The 18,125-nt window shown below is 41.2% G+C and overlaps 1 protein-coding gene and 1 pseudogene across 3 annotated transcripts in view; one reads left to right on the top strand and one right to left on the bottom strand.

The window, feature by feature from the left end:
* The window catches only part of LOC110979488 (phosphofurin acidic cluster sorting protein 2-like), a 61,838-nt gene extending 51,360 nt beyond the window's left edge, over positions 1-10,478 (bottom strand). For 2 of the 3 annotated variants that reach the window (XM_022235319.2, XM_022235321.2), the window contains exons 1-2: positions 9,938-10,478; positions 3,484-3,571 (exon numbers count right to left, since the gene is read on the bottom strand). In XM_022235319.2, the coding sequence (XP_022091011.2) occupies positions 3,484-3,571; positions 9,938-10,059 (210 nt within the window). In that variant the 5' untranslated portion in view covers positions 10,060-10,478. The remainder of the gene's footprint in view (positions 1-3,483; positions 3,572-9,937) is intronic. The other variant, XM_022235322.2, reaches the window with a different exon arrangement.
* Positions 10,479-11,415: 937 nt separating this feature from the next.
* Positions 11,416-16,148, top strand: LOC110979506 (choline transporter-like protein 2 pseudogene; annotated as a pseudogene).
* Positions 16,149-18,125: the final 1,977 nt, after the last annotated feature.

Here is an 18,125-nt window from a genome sequence, read left to right as displayed (position 1 = left end):
AAAAATTAACTGAAAGATACAAAAAAATATCAGTCTTCCGGACAGTATCACCGAGGATCTGAGGGGAATTCGACAAAAGTGTGAAAATTGGGTAAACACGGAAAATGACGAAATGGGTCCCAATTAAAAATGAAGTGAATTTCTAAAACGGTTTTCTTCCTAGCACTAATAACCTTCTTTGTACATAAGAGTTACTAGTTTTTCATGTGGCATCAAAGTTATTTGAAGGTTAACTCGGCAAAATTGAGAAAATTTGACACAAAGCTAGGTAACAAAATGAAAATATTATACTTTGTCGAAAAATTGACATTTTCCACTTTCTTTGATTTTTTCCGGCGATATTTTTCCCAGAAGCTATTAAAGATCACCATTTGATAGACTCTTGGCAATTTATTCACATACAAGTTCTTAAAGGGAAATGGCAGTACAATCTCCCACATGGGTCACCACCGATATACGTCGTCTGCTAGAATATTTTTTTCAGGCCAACAACCATTATGTCACTATTACACATGCGCAAATACACAAACTAAATGCATGCACAGTCTACTGGGACCGAACATACATGTACTTGTCATGTAATGAAGTTTTTTTACGATAATTCAGAATAAACTTTAGTTAGACAGCAATGTACCAGGTACTGTACATGTATGTACATGTACATGTGGACAGTATACACATGCACGTCCTTGCTTCCCATTTGCCAGTGTACCGTATGTTGGAAAATAATGTAAGTGTAATTAGACACAAGAGACCAGTTTCAATAAAAAATGACTAAACTGTACCAACATGTCTTATTAGGTCTTATAGTTAAAAATATCTTATCCCGTCTCCACTGGTATGAACTACCAAAACAGTGGTGTGCAGTAAACGGAGTAGAGCTTTAAAATATTAATGCATGTGAGCCAATCCCTTGACCGGTAAAGTTGTGCAGAAAGAGAAATGTTTCCCCAACCCTGTCCTAATTTGCTTATCGTGAGAAAGTGTCCCCTTAACTCAGTGAAGGCCTGCCAAGGTACCAGTACATACGGGTACAATACACAAAATTCAAACATAGTGCATCTACGTGTACATGTACATGTACCGTACCGGTATATTTCACAGTGCGTTAAGGAGTGAAATAACACAGGTTTAAGCATCACTTCATTTTCTTGAGAGAGATTTAGAGTTTTGGTCAATAATCCTCCTTACAACGTACCGGTACGGTATGGCAACTCACTGTAACCACACGAATGCGTTTACTACTGAACTGAGGATATCACACAGTATACAGTACCTGTATGTATTGCATACATGTATGTGTACTAGCATTGCTGCAGCAACAAGCCTGCTGAGAAATATCCTGACATTTAAACAGAGGATCGAGAAAAGAATCCAATCACAAGGAGAATGGGGTTGTTTATATTTGACTCTCTGAGTCTAGGGAAAGGATAACAGGCCTGTTACATGGAATGTGAGAGATGGGCGATGGTGCTGTAAACAGTTCTGCTGAAAGAATTTCAAAGAGCGCAGAGAATCACAGTCAAACAGACGTTGTCAGCCTTCACCCTCTAGACACTACCCAAGAGCTGAAGAGCAGGACAGAGGCTGTTGAATTTTTAATTACACTGTTAGAAGTGGCAGATGCATGCTCAAAAGGGCAAGTTTACCCAGGAATGATTTCATTGAGTGCCTATGATACATGTACTGTACGTGTATGTTCGAAAAGTGTGTGTTGTCTCCAGACATTTCCACACATGTACATGTATGTACCTGATGTACAATGTACATGTACATGTATGTACCATACTGGTAGAGCACGTCATCAACAATGATTATAATCTATGTCAAACAGCTGACTGATTGAAATAAGGGTACAAGTACATGTACATTGTAAATGCAGCTCCTGGTGCTGTACCAGACTACTTGACTTTAAGTCCATAAGATCAAACAACTGAGTATGGTGCTAACAAGTTTCATCATCTGTCTGGATCTTTGGAATAAACATAAAATTTCTCTCTTCTGGAAAATGAGAGCATTCCTGGCGGGAAGATTTCACAGATTGTCCGACACTATTTACTTCAAGATGATTTGACGGTCCCATTTTTTAGATCTTGCAAATCCTACGCACTGCCTTTAACACATCAAAAAATGCAGTCTGATTGTTTACAGAATACTTGATCCAAGTTGATTCAAGTGAGTCACGTCTTTTTCCTATTTCATGAAAAACATTCCATTGCCAACCTACCGGTACAACCAGTATGGCATCTGCATTGTATCCTTTGGAAGACAAATACCGGTACCAGGCTGATGGTACATGTACAAATTGGCAGGTTCATTTCGTGGCTGAAATGCACCAGCCAAAGTAGTCAACAGGAGAGGGTCAATCAATCAGTTTTCATTTTTGCCTTTACATGTAGGAAAGATTCTGCTACCGGCAGGATCGAAACGTCAGGCCTTCCTATGTTTGTGATTTGTATTTTAGGCCACTGTAGCCAGTAAGCAGTTGGCAGAACGTTTTGTATTATGCTTCATTCTAATGAATCAACTGCATTTTTTTAAATTCAGGATTTGAAAACAATTTTAAGATCCAGCGAATTTCAACTACAGCAAAGAAACACTAGTACTAAAAACGAAAGGCAATCGCAAGTTGCATGCGTCACCGGTTGGGCTGATGGCACAACCACGCAAGCTTGCAAGTTTGGCAGTTTCTGGACTTGTCTTTGAGTCGATGACAGCAACGTGGACCTGAATGGAGCACTTCAAAAATTCAATACACTTTCTCTTTTACTGCTCTTTCCTCATGCCACATTTATTCTGAGTGCTACATGTACAGTTGCGTACCACATCATAAATGCTGAAATCTGAACCGCTCAGCTTGGTTCGGATTGTTTCAGAATATGCGATTATCAATGAATTACAGTTCAGTTCAATCAGCAGTTTGACTGCAGCGCTATCGCTGACTTCACAGATACACTGTAAATACTGATTTTCAGCTTCATATTCTCTGTAAAATGCTTTCATTTATGCTTTACAAATGCTGTAATGCAAGGATAAGGTTGAAAAAGGTTCAGGAATTATTGGTAGCTTTGCTATCAGCATTTTGTTGTCATTTTCGTTTAAATGAAAAGGCCCATGCACACCGTGCCACATCATGTGCATGATTTTGGTTTCAATGGTGGTTGGCTTCGTTGGCTCCCAGCACAAGTACCGGTACATGCCCGTACATGTGTGTTGTGACGGTACTCACGTGTCTATATCCACATTTCCACATACATACATGTACGTATACCGGTGAGTGCACACAGGCATTATATCAGGAGAAGGGGAAGCGGAAAGGGGCCACTGCATGGCAAAGATCTTACAGACAATTTTTCTTTTTTTCATTTTGTAAGAAGAGGTTATTTATTTTTTTATCAAGTGGACAGCGTGATGTACAGAGAATGTTCATATTCAACAGACGTTACACTGTGTCCATGGACAAATGTGTGGAGTGACACATACCTGCATGCGCACGGCAATAATGACAGAACCCAAGTCAGTTTCTAGCGTCTTCAGCACCACCAGGTGTGTTAACCGTAGAGTACATAACCTGCAATGGGGAGAAGCGAAATCCAATCAATCACTTAAGGATAAACAAGATGTGCAAGAGTAGAGATTATTTGGCCTGAGTAAAGGGACTTCATTCAGGTTCAGTGATGGTAAATACTGTCAAAGACAAATGGGAATACCGCCAGATAAGACTGCAAGCAGCTGCATTTGTGGTTTTCATTTTCTTTTACTAAATTCAGTGCGCAATGGACCCCATAAGCTCATATGTACATGTACGTGTGTACATGTACATGTACAATTTCATAAGAACCTATGCACTCATGCAATATGAATATGTACATAAGTACATGTTCACAATGTACATGTACATGTATTTTATCATACATGTACTATGAATGTGTGGTACATGTACATGTACACATTTAAAACTTCACTGAACAGAACAGTGCATCCACATGAAATCTATGTACACGTGTAAAAAACAAGTGCCTATGGAAACTGGGATGAAGTTGGCCTTTCATGCAGATAACGATCCATCCTTTTTTAATGAACTGGATAATGAACTGTTTTGTACACCAGTGCAACATTAACGACTGTATACGAGTACATAAAAATATCCCAGAAAAAAATCCACATGTACCGTACATGAACTGTATGTGCTTATCCAATCACCAACATTTTTAAAAAAAAATTGAATGTCCTGCATGTTGCATAAAATGCACCAATAGCAACTGCATAATAGGTCTACCAAATACGTGTACATGTACCGTACATGTTATGCAGGTGGTAGTTCAAACTTGCCTTGAAACAGTGCATGCATGAATTTAATTTTCATAATTAAAATTCTTCCCGAAACAATCTGGTTTGTGGGAAAACTGTCCTTATAACACATGAGCAGTATTCAAGGTAAGTGAGGTAATCATGGACTACATGTACATTGTAGCATGGGTAGTACCTCTATTTGGTTTGACCACAAGACCCACATCTGCCTTTGTCCAGACCCCAGGTGTGACTGTGAGATGGCAAGACTATGAGAACAGTGAGTGAAATGAATGAAACCACTCAACTTCTTTCATGTTTTATTTGTACTGGTAAACTGCTGCAGGCAGACATGCACATGTACAAGTACAGCATGTTTACATATTGGTCAAGTAGGTCCATGTACCTGAACATGTACATGTACCATGCAGAAGTGCTACATGTACATGTACTTACTACTTACCACACTGCATGTACATGTAGAAGCTGTGGGACAGAGAGTTGCATCCATATACAGTGGAACGCTGCTATAACGAACATGCCAAGGTCCACGCTAACTGCATAGTGTTCGGTAGGTTTTGTGCACAACATACTGGGAGCCAAGGATGATGTACAGCCACATGTTCGGTATAGTGGCATTCTACTGTATCTTTCAACACCCTCAACTAGCCCCATCCCTAAAATAATGACTGAGTATGTTACCAGTACATGTAAACATGGAACATGGCGAGCAAAAAAATGCCTCCCTCCCAGACAAACCCAAAAACCAAAGCAACTATGAGGTTAGAACTTTGTTTAACCCTAACCCCCAGGGTGTATACTGTACATTTGGACTATTAGGGTTATTGTTTACCTGTTACTTTCATTTTTGAAAAAAAAATCACTTGTCTGAAAGTCCACTTCATGTGCATACAAGTACATGTACGCGTACATACTTGTATGAATGGCAAAAGCCTTTTCTTCAAGGATGTACCGGGTAGATGATGTACAAGTACATGTATTTTTTCAGTGGGAAAATGTGTGGGAAATGGATTTGAACATGCACGTACAAGTACGGCAAACCTGAAAGTACCGGTACTTACCGGTATGGCACGAGTACATGTCCATGTGGACATTAGAACCTTATTTTTGGCAAAAGTTGTAAAATTATGATGACGAGTAAAATAAAAAAAATCAGATCAAATTAAATGAACTCACATGTACATGTGCAGGTACATGTACTACTGAATAAACGCTGTAACTATTACGAAATTAAGTGAGGATAAAAAAGATACTCATAGAGGTATGAAAAGTACTGGTACAATGCATACGTACAAGGATGTACTGTATATGTTCCTTTTCCTTTAGCACGATGAAACACAAACACTGACTTTTACTCAACATTTTGGAGTTTCTAGAACTAATGGTAAATACATGTAATACACATGAGTACTGGCAACATATTGACCTTTCAAACAAAAGAAGATTTTCAGGACTAGTCCAGACTGTAAAAATGTGGAAATGCACAGCACCTGTTGCAACACTCATAGTGGGATAATTTCACAGCAGGCTGGCGACATTTTGTGATTTCCTGCTGGTTGCATGTCACGTGTACAGGCCACATGTGCGACATCGTGAGTAAGAACAAGACAAGATGAGTCACATCTTTCAGATTTTCAGGACTAACTACATGTACATGGAGTGCACAGCCCTTCCCAGGTAAAGGTGCATGCATACATTACGTATCATACAGTGTACCTGTAGGCCTAAATATTTGTACGAATATCACATTCACAACACATACAGGTACATGTACATGTAACTCAACAACAGTTTGGCCATGGGGCAAATTATGTACACATGGACCAGTTACAATACATGTACAGGTCATTTCATGTCAATTCAAAATGTTATTTACACACATGTTAATGTACGGTACATACCGGTATACAGGTATATGTACCAGTAAGGTACTATATCTGTACATGTGCATGTAGCATGTCATCCACGCATGAAATGCTGCGCACAGTGTAACTGTGTATTCTCATAGTACTGTACATGTACTTGTTGAGTAACCTGAAAATGGTCTGTGACAACTAAAGGAAAGGTACATGTAGTCTGAGTCCAGGCAGACACAACACTTCACCCGACCTTGACAGAAGGTCAGTGATGTACATGTACATGTATATCCTGTGGTGCACTGTATTGTACATGTACACTTGTACCGGTACTACTCCTATACTGTACATGTACATGTACAGTGTACATGTACACACAGTGAATGGAAGTACTGTTCCCATGAGGACTGGTTAAGGTCTCTTGGATGTTTCCATGAACTCAAGTGAACCCTCAAACCAAACCAGACACTTAGGGTTCCCTTTGTCTGCGGACAATTTTTAAACACCTTCATGCCAATGGCATGGCGTACACTGTATCACGACATGCTCGGTACCATAGTAAACCAGCAATGTACACATGTATGTACTGTACATGGCAAGCATTTTTTTTAATACTAATTGGATTATGAACATGGCATGAAATTTTGAAAGGTTGAAGCTAGGTATATACATGAAGTACAAAGAAAATTAAAACTACATGTAAACGTAAAGTTAAATTTTGCCAACCCAAAGAGCTCAGATTTCAGTTTCCATTACATTTAGTATATTTTTGCAATTACATACCTGTACACTGTACATGCAGCCTATTTTCTTTTGTTCAATATGGTTGATTTTTTTTTTGGCAGTACCGGTACATATCCATGTACATGTATTCTCTTTAAATGTACCTCATTTCTTTTTATTTTAAATACTGTTCTACAGGCATACACATTACAGTAACAATGGTTTGCCGATACACAAACATGTACCGGTATAATTCACATGTAATATGTACCGGTACATGTAACTGTTGCTGTTAGAATCTCCTGACACATTGATGAGCATGAGGTGAACTTTTGTTGAATTGGAGAACTGAATGTTCCACTATGCCAAGATGGACCAGTGTGCAGACCACTCTCATTTTGCCGACAACTTGTACATGTATGAGCAGCCAAAATTCTTAGAAATATCACCTTTTGGTTGGCTTTTTCTTGTAACCGGGTACCGGTACCTCTCAATCATTCAAAATGGAGATTTGTCTCATTGACTTTAAATGGGGTTTTATTTTCATTGAGTATAAAGTAATACATTTGTCACTATGTCTGGTGTTCTGACAGCTATTTGGGATTTTGAACACTTTGTGAATGATTCTTTTACTTTTGTACCAATGACCCAACACAGTTTTAGCAGCCACTTGTGGGAAACACAGGACTGTGACATCAAAAGAGCAGACCTAATACCATCCCAATCAATACAATGACTAACTGTTCATGCATATGAAGGTGTTTCCCAAGCTCAATCAACCATCATGTACACAACAACAGCCACCTGTCAGAAAAGCCAATTGATTAGCTTGTTGTATATGGGCCAAAGACATGAGTCACAACCTGCAGGAGTGGTGGTGTTCACAGACCTCTTGACGTCTCATATTTAGAGGGTAATGTGCATGTGTACATGTACCATATTTCTTTCTTCCTCTAGGATAGGCTTGGGTAAAACTATTTATGCATTCACTGTAATGATATTTAAATGGCAACGGCCAGCCTCTGAGACACCCACCAGCAACACATACATGTACAGGTAACCTCTACTGGCAGATAACAAAGTGTTTGTTGGGGTCACGGCTTGATTAGCCTTCCATTGTGTTAGATATATACCCATACCTGTACTTACTTATCCTATCCATTTATGGTAAGTACATGAACTACTAGAGGCTATTGTTCAGCATACAATTTGTGTACAGGCAGCATCAATGATCATGTGCATGATGTACACTTTTTTGTTTATACAGTACATGTACATGTCTTCTTCTGGTACATGTAAATGTGATTTTGTTTTCTGTTCTGCTTTCATAGGATGTTACCTTACTTTGGTCAACAATGTTACATTATGAAAGTGCAAAATCCAATGGTACAATGGAATGGGGGCAGTTCCACGGGAACATCAACCTCCAGGTCAAAATTTCAAACTGGTCCAAATGTGACAATTATACATCATTTTGAAGCTTATGGTGTATATGTGTACTTTCATGAAACATACTTCATTTCTAACAACATTCAAGAATTTGGCTTTTATATGATACTGAAAAATTGGTTTTAAATACCGAGAAATTGGGGTAAATATAAATGACATACAGGGTGTCATTTTGGTGTCGGACGTACATAAGAAAAGGAAGTGTTATAAAATAAGACATTACAACCTGTACATACAATTTCAAAAGGAAAATGAAAATTCATTTCTGTCATTGTTTACTTATTGGGGCACTCTTCAAACTGTAACAAAACTGCAACAAAAAAATTATGATCAGGCTAAAAAACGGAAAAACTTTCAGAGGGGACATATTTCCCCCAATTACTCGGTATTTAAAACCAATGTTCACAGGTTTGAGTTCACTATCAGTACCACCTCAGTTTCAATATCTACCTTGACATACATGTACTAAGGGCATTTTTGTGCTTAAATTTTGGATTTAATGAAAATGCAAATGTATACATTTAAATGTACATGATCAAGTGAGTGAAGTGAGGAGACCTCCACATTTGTCATTTCAACACCAAGATTCTCCAGCATTTCGGAATCTTCTGTCTGACGATTAACTGTGGTTTCTGTGTACATGTGACGTAAAATTGCATGAACATGACAAACCTCACCTTCCTTCATCACGAAAAGTTTGGGGAACAAAAGATGTTAAAAAAAGGCACCTGCATGTATGTACATGTACACATGTAGCCTACGGTATTGGTAAGCATGGTTTAGGTTTTCAAACCAAACACAGGATGTGACGGAGTATTCCTTCAAACATAAATGACATGAAAGAGAAGTGGGTGTGTATGTAAAATGGGGTAAAATGCCTACGGGTACTGCAATGCAATGCAATGTAGGACTTGACAAAAAGCCACTGGGCCTTCTGCTAATTTGCTAAGACGTTCATGACGTTGCCAGATCATGTTGTAATATCAAACAAGTTGGGTCTACATGTAAGTTACTCGGACGGCCTACCTCACATGCCTTAGCCATAATTTGAGGCAATTAACATGACGAATACCCCCAGAACTGTGGGGTTTGACGTCCGCTCCTCTCCTCTCGCGGGAGAGGAGTGGACTTCAGACCCCACAGTTCTGGGGGTACATGACGAAGGGAAGCCGTGGATAAAGAAATGGGCCTAAATTTACTTGTACTTGTTTTGTACGATGTACTTTTGTAGCCTAGGCCTAGTAGTATCATGTATCATTACACCGGCCTAAAACTTAGCCTGGCTTTAACAGTTCATCTTCTGTCATGTCTGTCACAGCTCTTCGTCGTGTCACCTACGTTACATTAAATTACATTTTACCTCATAATATACCTCAGAGAGCAAAGCTCTGTCCTCTTTTCACAACACAATCTTTCCGATATGAAAGTGGGCATCACCGCCGACATTTGTCATGTTTGTAGGTGAGTTGCTTCATAAAAGTAATCTAGATTTTGTTTCCTTACACAACCATGATACCGGTACATAGGTGCCGATGATAAAGAACACACATCACTTTGCTTATAAATGTTACAACCAGTTTAAAAGATTTTAAACTTACCTAGGGATACAATTGGGAGCCGTTCTCTCAACCTCCCATGTTGAGAACAACTTCATGGGAACGGGTTTATTTCCCTGCGTTGCCGACGAAGCGTTCGTTTTCCCCCATGACTTGTCCGCCATGTTCTTGCTTCAAAATCTCAAAAGGCCTCTGTCCTTAGTTCTCCTGAACGGGTGGCATAAGCTTCACATTGCGGTGTCTATCATGCACAGTGAACTGGAGAGAACCTAGAGGTTTAACCTATATACAAGTGTGATACCACCAGGAGATAAAAATCCATGATTTCGGAACTGAAGTTACTGAGTCCTACTTCTCAACTGCGTATAGGCCTATGTAGCCTACATGTACTTCAACTTGATTCCAGACGAACGACATGCGTGTGGATTTTGACAGGCGGTGGCAGCAGCTCTCTCCTTGCCTCTGTCAGCTCATGCACCGCCGTGCTGTGGGCAGCCGGGTCAACAAGCAGGCGTTGTGCCCGCCATTAATTGGCTGGTGGCTGCGATTCCTCACCTTTCATTTGAGCCATAGCCACAACATTCTGACGCAGCGGACTTGCATAAAAAATTGTATGTACTAGTAGTACGCGGTACGTATGTACATGTAAGTACGGACGAAGTTCAACGGAATCAGTTGAGGCGGTGGCCAGACTCGTTTTCCATAACAAATGAGGGCGCTAAATACGTTTTCCGGACTCGGTTTTGGTTTTCAGAAAGCAAAGGCTCTCTATGATCTTTGAGTAAATTACTGTTGTATTCAATCCCAACTGGTCTAAAAGAGGTCAGCAGAATTCTAGAAAAAAAATCTGTATGAACAATGGATTTTTAAGCATCCTTCTTCCCATGAATTCTTAAGGATCAGAGTCTTCTGAAACATTGTGTTTGGTCTGTCATCTTACCACTGAAATTACCACTTAATTAATTAAGCAACGATGTCTTGAATCTATAGCTTTGCCAGAAGTGTGCAATATTATATGCCCAATGACTCTTCATACTGTAATTGCACACTTTTAAATTCTGTATCAAGAAACGGTCATAAAAATATTATTTGGATATCACCATTGCGCCTGAACTGTCTGTTTTTAGGTCAGTGTGGTTTCTTCCAAAAGTGCAGTTTCCAGAAAGAAAATATTGGGTGGTAACAATATTCATAAACCTTTCACTACAGCCCAAGGGTTAGGGCATTATAGAGAAATCATATCGGATGGTGCCGCTGTATTGGAACCAGGCTTTTACTTTTCTTTGAAACGGAGTTTCGAAAAGAAATAATTCAAGAAAGGGGCCCAAATAAACATGATGTGGCAGAGCTGTGTCATTTCCAGTGATTACAAATTGATATTTATAATGAGCAGGACATAATGGTTTGGAGTTAATTGTTAACTCTTCGACAAACAATAGATAGGCTATGCAGTACCAGGCATTAGTCGTGTGCTACGATACAGTAGAAACAAAATGCTGGGTTGAAGTATAAATTGAGCAAAGTCCGGTATTTCACCGTGAAACAGTAAGACCACTGCGTTATATTTAAAGGCTTCGTGGCATGAGCAAGCCAGATCCAAACCATTCAAGCTAATGTAGTGTCAATTTGCGAAACTTACTTCGCCCCTAAGTTTTGCGTTACATTTGGGCCCAAAACAACTAAAAAATGGGTTCAGGCGGGAAGAAAAAAGGGAAGACCACATCGGTGGAGCAGATCAGTCAACCACATCAGGCTGATGAGCGGGAAGATGACGACCCGGAGTTGAAGAAGAAATACGGGAAACCGCGTCAGTACGACCCGACATTCCAGGGACCGATCCGCAACCGTAGCTGCACGGATGTGATTTGCTGTTTCATCTTCGTTCTCTTCCTGGCTGGTGTAGCGGTGGTGGCCGTCTTTTCTCTCCTGTACGGCAACCCGGACACGCTCATCTACCCCTCCGACTACCGCGGCCAGATATGCGGCAAGAGCAAGGAGGTCGCGGACAAGCCCTTCGTCTTCTACTTCGATTGGCTGGCCTGTCTGTCCTCGAGTGTCCTGGTGACGTTATCCTGCCCTACTCCTCAGGTTTGTGTCCAGCAGTGTCCGACCCAGGCTTTTTCTATCGTTGAAAAGTACCTCACTAACTTAATTGATTTGGACAAAGTCAACTGGGATGATTTCATCTGTTTGTATGACGTCAATCCCAAGGCGTATGTCGGTAATGATCCCAACAGAATGTGGGATCTTGTCCGTGATGAGAAATGCGCCAACTACTATCTCCCGTCCTCACCGTTTGCCGGCAGGTGCTTGCCCGTGCAAATTGGGAACGCGGACGGCAAGACTGAAAACGGTCGGAACGTGACCCAGGACGAAGTAGACACCCTCAAGGAACTGGTTGACTTTGTGTACGGGATAGAGCTCATCGAGAACCTTGTGGATGACTTCTTGAGCACGTGGCCTTTCATCCTGGCCGCGCTGGGAGCTGCAATGCTCTTCTGCTTCTTCCTCCTGGTTGCTATGCAGTGGATAGCGTCTATCGTCGTCTGGGGCGTGATTCTCCTTTTTGTTGCCTTGGTAGCTTTTGGCAACTACTTCTGCTACTCGCGGTATTTCCAGTACATCGACTCCAGCAAGTGTGGCAACATCGGAGATTCCGGCTTCAACTATCTGGATATCAACTGCTACCTGCAGTCACCAAATATCTGGCTGGCATTCTCCATCATCCTGACCGTGGTTGGGGTCATCCTGCTGCTGCTCATCTTGGGATTGTTCAAGCGCATCCGTATCGCCACGGCGCTGCTGGAGGAGGCCAGTCGTGCCCTTGGTATGATGATCACCACACTCTTTGCTCCCATCATTCCTTTCCTCTTGCAGATCGTCTTCGCTGTCTTCTGGGCTTTCGTCATGGTCTTCTTAGCGTCCACAGGGAAGGCAACCTACAAGGTCATTGATGCACCGGAGGGGCACAGTGTTGCGAATGGCACCGAATGTGACAAAGAGATCTTTGACGAAAACAGTTCGTTCCCGGCCAAGTGCGAGTTTTCCAGTTTCGACACGCCCGTCTATCGCCTGTATTTCCAAATCTACATGGTGTTTGGGCTCTTCTGGATGGTCAATTTTATCATTGCCTTTGGGGAGATGTCCCTAGCCGGGGCCTTTGCATCCTTCTACTGGGCTTTCAGCAAGCCAGCAGACATCCCAGCGATCCCCATCCTGAGCTCTATGTGGAGGGCTGTCCGGTACCACCTCGGCTCCTTAGCCTTTGGCTCCTTGATCGTCACCATAATCCAGATCATTCGAGTTATGCTCGAGTACGCGGAAAAGAGAATAAAGGGCTGCGGTGTGGGAAACCTAATCGCCAAGTTCATGTTGTGCTGTTGTAAGTGCTTCTTCTGGTGTCTGGAGAAGTTCATCCGCTACATCAACCGGAACGCCTACATTGAGATCGCTGTCTACGGCCGCTCCTTCTGCGCTGCCGCGAGGGACGCCTTCTGCCTCCTCATGCGGAACATTCTTCGCGCCGCCGTCCTCAACAGCATCACTAGCTTTATGCTGTTCATCTTCAAGCTGACGGTCACCCTTGGGGTCACAGTCGGTTCCTTCTACTTCTTCACGTGGGAGAACAACCCTCTGCTGCAGGAGACCAAACCCCTCAACTACATCTGGGCGCCCATCTTGGTCATCGCTGTCTTCACCTACGTGATCGCCGCCGTGGCCTTCGGCGTGTACGACATGGGTGTGGACACGCTGTTCCTGTGCTTCCTGGAAGATCTGGAGCGGAACGACGGTTCCCCGGAGAAGCCTTACTACATGCCCGCAGAACTGATGCACATCTTGGGCAAAAAGAATAAAAGAGCAAAGATACCCAAGGAGAAGAGGGGAATAAGTAACGCTGGAATGCAGGAGAAGGAATAGTCAGTCGTTGGTTGAATCAACACAATGTGCAGAGAACCAGTGATAATCAAATTCGCTACGCCTGACATCCGAAGATGAATTAGAATTTGACAGGGAATCACGACTCCTCCAATTATCTTGCAGTCATAGTGTGATGAACTTTTCTTTCTAGATTTAGTGCAATTCAATTTTCTTGTGGAGGATTCCGTTATTTTGAAAGTGTAAAATCATCCCACACAATTTGTTCGTCTTTCGACTCACGTAGACAGGTGATTTGCAAATAAGCTACTGAAAACCAGAAAGGAAAGGACTTTTTCCCTGGAATTAATAAAAATTATTTTGAACACTGAAATATTGTTACCGTCGTAGCTTTGTTGCGATTAAGCCAACACAACTTGGTTTATGTACTACTTTTTATGTACCGTACCTACTTCATAATGAAGAAGGTATTTTCATGGATGCTCGGGACCATTTTTTGCGTTTAAATCTCGGCAAAAAATACACGCTGGAAATGTAGGCAGTTTGTTACTTGTGTAATGGAGAGATGTAGAAAATGTAAACTTTTATGCTGTTTTGTTTTAGTTTGTCCACAGTATATATATATCTAGCTAGTTATTGCCTGTTCTGAAAACGTTATATTTCAGTGAAAACCACCTGTATATATTTGACTTCAAAAGTGCTTCTCGTGTACAGATTAAGGAGAATTGTTCATCAACGATTCTGTTGCCCATATGCTATTTAGTGTTTAAAGATTATTGGTGTTGTATCAATTTTATGACCGTCATAAAGCTTTGCTTGGGTTTATGTGAGCTATTTAGAAAGCAGAAGATAAAAGGTGGACACAACATGCCACTGACACTTGGTAGGAACTGTGGAACCAACTTCGATACAGATATAATTGGTGACTGCACACAAAATGGGCGAGATAATGGGCGGGGTGACCTGAAATTGGTGACCTCTGGATCAGTTGCCCCAGTAATGAGCTCTACAAATTAATATTTGCTTAAGATATCGCATCCTGTCTAACGAAGACTGCATCTCTATTGTACCTGGTGTGATATCCGGGTTCATATACATTCCCTATTTTGCAACCAATTCCAGAAAACCGTAAGAAACAGAAGTCAATGCGGTAAGCAAGACAGCAACCTTTTCTCAGAGATGATTTTATAGAGCAAAATTGGGGTTCAAAATGTGAACATGAAAACATGCAAACTGAAGAGTATCTTCCTGGAAAGTCACACTAACAGCTTCCTGCTTGTGTAGAAAAACTTGGTAAATTTTAAATATTTCCTAAATATGCACTTTACTATTTAATTAACTCCAGAAAGATTTCAAACAGTGTTCATATATTGAAGAACAGTTTGAACATGCACCAAAAGGGATTCTTAGGAAAATTTCAATGCGTTGTTTATGTAATATCCATACGGGCTTACCCGGTATAGCTATCATTCAGGTAGGCCTACATGTACATACTGTGATGGAAAACGAAATGAATGACTTGAAAGATTATTATGCAGATAAATATCTTTGAGTGTATGTTGGAAATACAAACGTCAGTTGAAGGAAGAACAAAAATGTTGTGTGTAGCAGATCAGTATAAAATGACGGAGGCTGAATTGCGTGTTTAAACACAAGAGATGACATTACGATGTTCAAAGAGAGGAAAACGTAATACATCTCGAAAAATGTAGGTGGGTGTGAATATACAAGCCTTGAGGTTTGGAATTTTCTTTCAGTAAAAAGATAATATTAAAATAACATCTCTGTAATTTGTATAAAGCGCATTTGCAAGCCTTGAGTTCATACTGCGTCACCTATCCATCTGAATCCAAAGTCCAGCCTTGTATGTATTTGGCAACACTATAATATCACGTTGGGGTTGCTAATAGCAACTGGAACGCACACAGTGGCAAATATTTGATCTGTGAGTAACATCCACAGTCTTTTTGATAGGGGACCCGACTGGAACCATCCTGGTGCATGCACATTCTTGGAATCCTGTTGGGTCAGCTGATTTATACTTTTGAGAAAAACTAAATATTTAAACTTAAAGGTTTGCGCAGAAGGGGGGGGGAGAGGGAACCTGTGAATAGTTCTTTTGGTTTTTGACTTTCCCAAGATTTGTCTCTGTTTTTCTACTGACCTGTGCTTCTTTTGAAGAGTCTGGACAAATTGTGTCAATTACTTTTGTGATTAGCTCATGAAGTGACGCCTATCAGAGCGTTGCATTTTCAAACCTTGAGTAATTACGTAGGTTATATGGAGCGATGTTGGGAAGTCATGTATAAGCACTCATGGAATCCTTTCACGTAAAACAAAATAACAAAAATGAATAAAGACCCTTTACGATGTTCGACAGGTATGCTTGGTCTTAGATTATTCATATATCTTTGGTTCGACATAAAATGAAGAAGAAAAGCAAACTCCCTCACCGACGCCAATGCAGGACCCACTCCTGGAGTATAGCGGTCGCCCAGACAACCACAACCGTCACCACCCAGCTTGAATGATATGGGCCGTTTTCCAACATTCAACTTCGGTTCCGTCTCAGGCTTCAGATGTTTTTTTACTACCTGACTTTGAAGCTGCAAGCGCACTAATTAGCCTAACAGTGCCACAAAATATCATACAAGATGCAAAAGAGCAAAAACTCACAGTAATCCAATTTGATTTAAACGCTTCAGGCCCATAATCTGGGATTGGTTTCGGCAACGAAGCCTGAGACGAGGTTGATAATTGAAAAACGACCCTAGCCTCCAAGTCGACCGTGCCTCGAGCCATGAGTGTAAATCACGGGGGTGGGGGTGTATATCCCCCAATTTTTGAGGTGGGGAGATGGGCTATCGAATCACCCCCCACATTTTTTTTGTGATGATCAAAAAAATTAAAGCTGACTGTGAAGAATTTACTTTCCCAACGACTAAAATGTTTGTAATTTCACTAAAAAGGAAAGCAATTTTTTAAAAAGCCATAAATATATATGCCATTGTGATGTACGATTCTACATGAATTTGATACAGAGTACAGTACATCTTTATCATGAACATCACCCCTACATAGTGAATATACGCTGTCGCTCCCGCCCCAACCGCTTTTCAAATGTCCATGGCCGGGCAAGTCATCCCCCATCTTTCCCAATCCCCTATTCCCCCAATTTCAACACAGATTTCAGAGCCCTCACCACGAAGTCATCTGATTGCGAAAGGTACCGTTAGGCGCATAAGAATTACGGCACTTTGAATAATTGCAACAAAATAAGTCTTGTCGGACCCCCACTAGTAACTCGACAAATTGTAGCATAGGGGGGGGGCGGGCTCGATGCCACTCTTTTTTAATGGCGGTGCAAAAGGGCACTTAATGTAGGAAATGACACTTTTTACAAAATACGTGTATTGGAGATAAAAAGGCCACTTAACAAAACACTGTTGGAAATCAAAAAACGAAGACACTCCTGGGGAAAAAGCTTAAGGCTCTACAGCATTATCCACTCTGTCATTTTGCAGACTTCACTGCTTAGAAGCCCAACGTCAATCTACATTAATGGCATTTCTGGATGACTATTTTCGTGTTTCCTCCAAGAACAATGCGGTTGAGTTGCCGCCCACAGTTGTATACAAAGCCCCTAAGCTGGGCTTAATTCAGGCAGTTGGGTAGCTTGAACCATGAGCTCTGAAGCTTTTCCGTCGTGAAGGAAGCAAGTTAAGCAAAAAGTAAATAAATAAACATGGGTTTCAACATCAGTGACATCCTGCGCTCCATCTTCACACCCCAGTCCAATGGGCCTCCTATACCCTAGGACATATTCCCAGCCTATGGCTCTCCTATACCTTTGGTAACCTACCTTAACGCTCCCCCTCCTTCAAACTGACACACCTCACCAATCATCTAGCATCCCACGTTTTGCTTGAGTGCCCTTGGTTGGATCCTGAGTTAGCATCCTCTCCAAACTCCACCGCCTCCAAGCACCAAGCTGTTTCACCATTGGAACCAATGGCGAGTTTGCTGCAAATCGACACAAAGACTTTTGGTGTAACTTTATCACCATGAATAGTTTGAAGTTGCCACTTAAAAAAATGTAATTATTTCAGAACTCTGAATGTGGATGCCTTAATTGGAAAATCCGATTCTACTGCTGAAGCCAAGGAGCACTTGGCCGGGGATATCCTTGTTTCAGATATATGAAACTGTAGCGAGTTCCCGTTGTTTGCTAATCAAATTTAGACATACTCGATTTAGAATGAAATCGAAACTAACCCGGAAGGATTGGACTTCGTTAAGTTTCATGCCACAAAGGGACCACCGCACACATAGAGCCCTCCCCTAAATAAATCAC

Source organism: Acanthaster planci, linkage group LG01 (genome assembly GCF_054643075.1).
Source record: "Acanthaster planci isolate LZ-2023a linkage group LG01, COTS_SCS, whole genome shotgun sequence".
NCBI lineage: Eukaryota > Metazoa > Echinodermata > Asteroidea > Valvatida > Acanthasteridae > Acanthaster > Acanthaster planci.
This window is presented reverse-complemented; position numbering and strand designations above follow the sequence as displayed.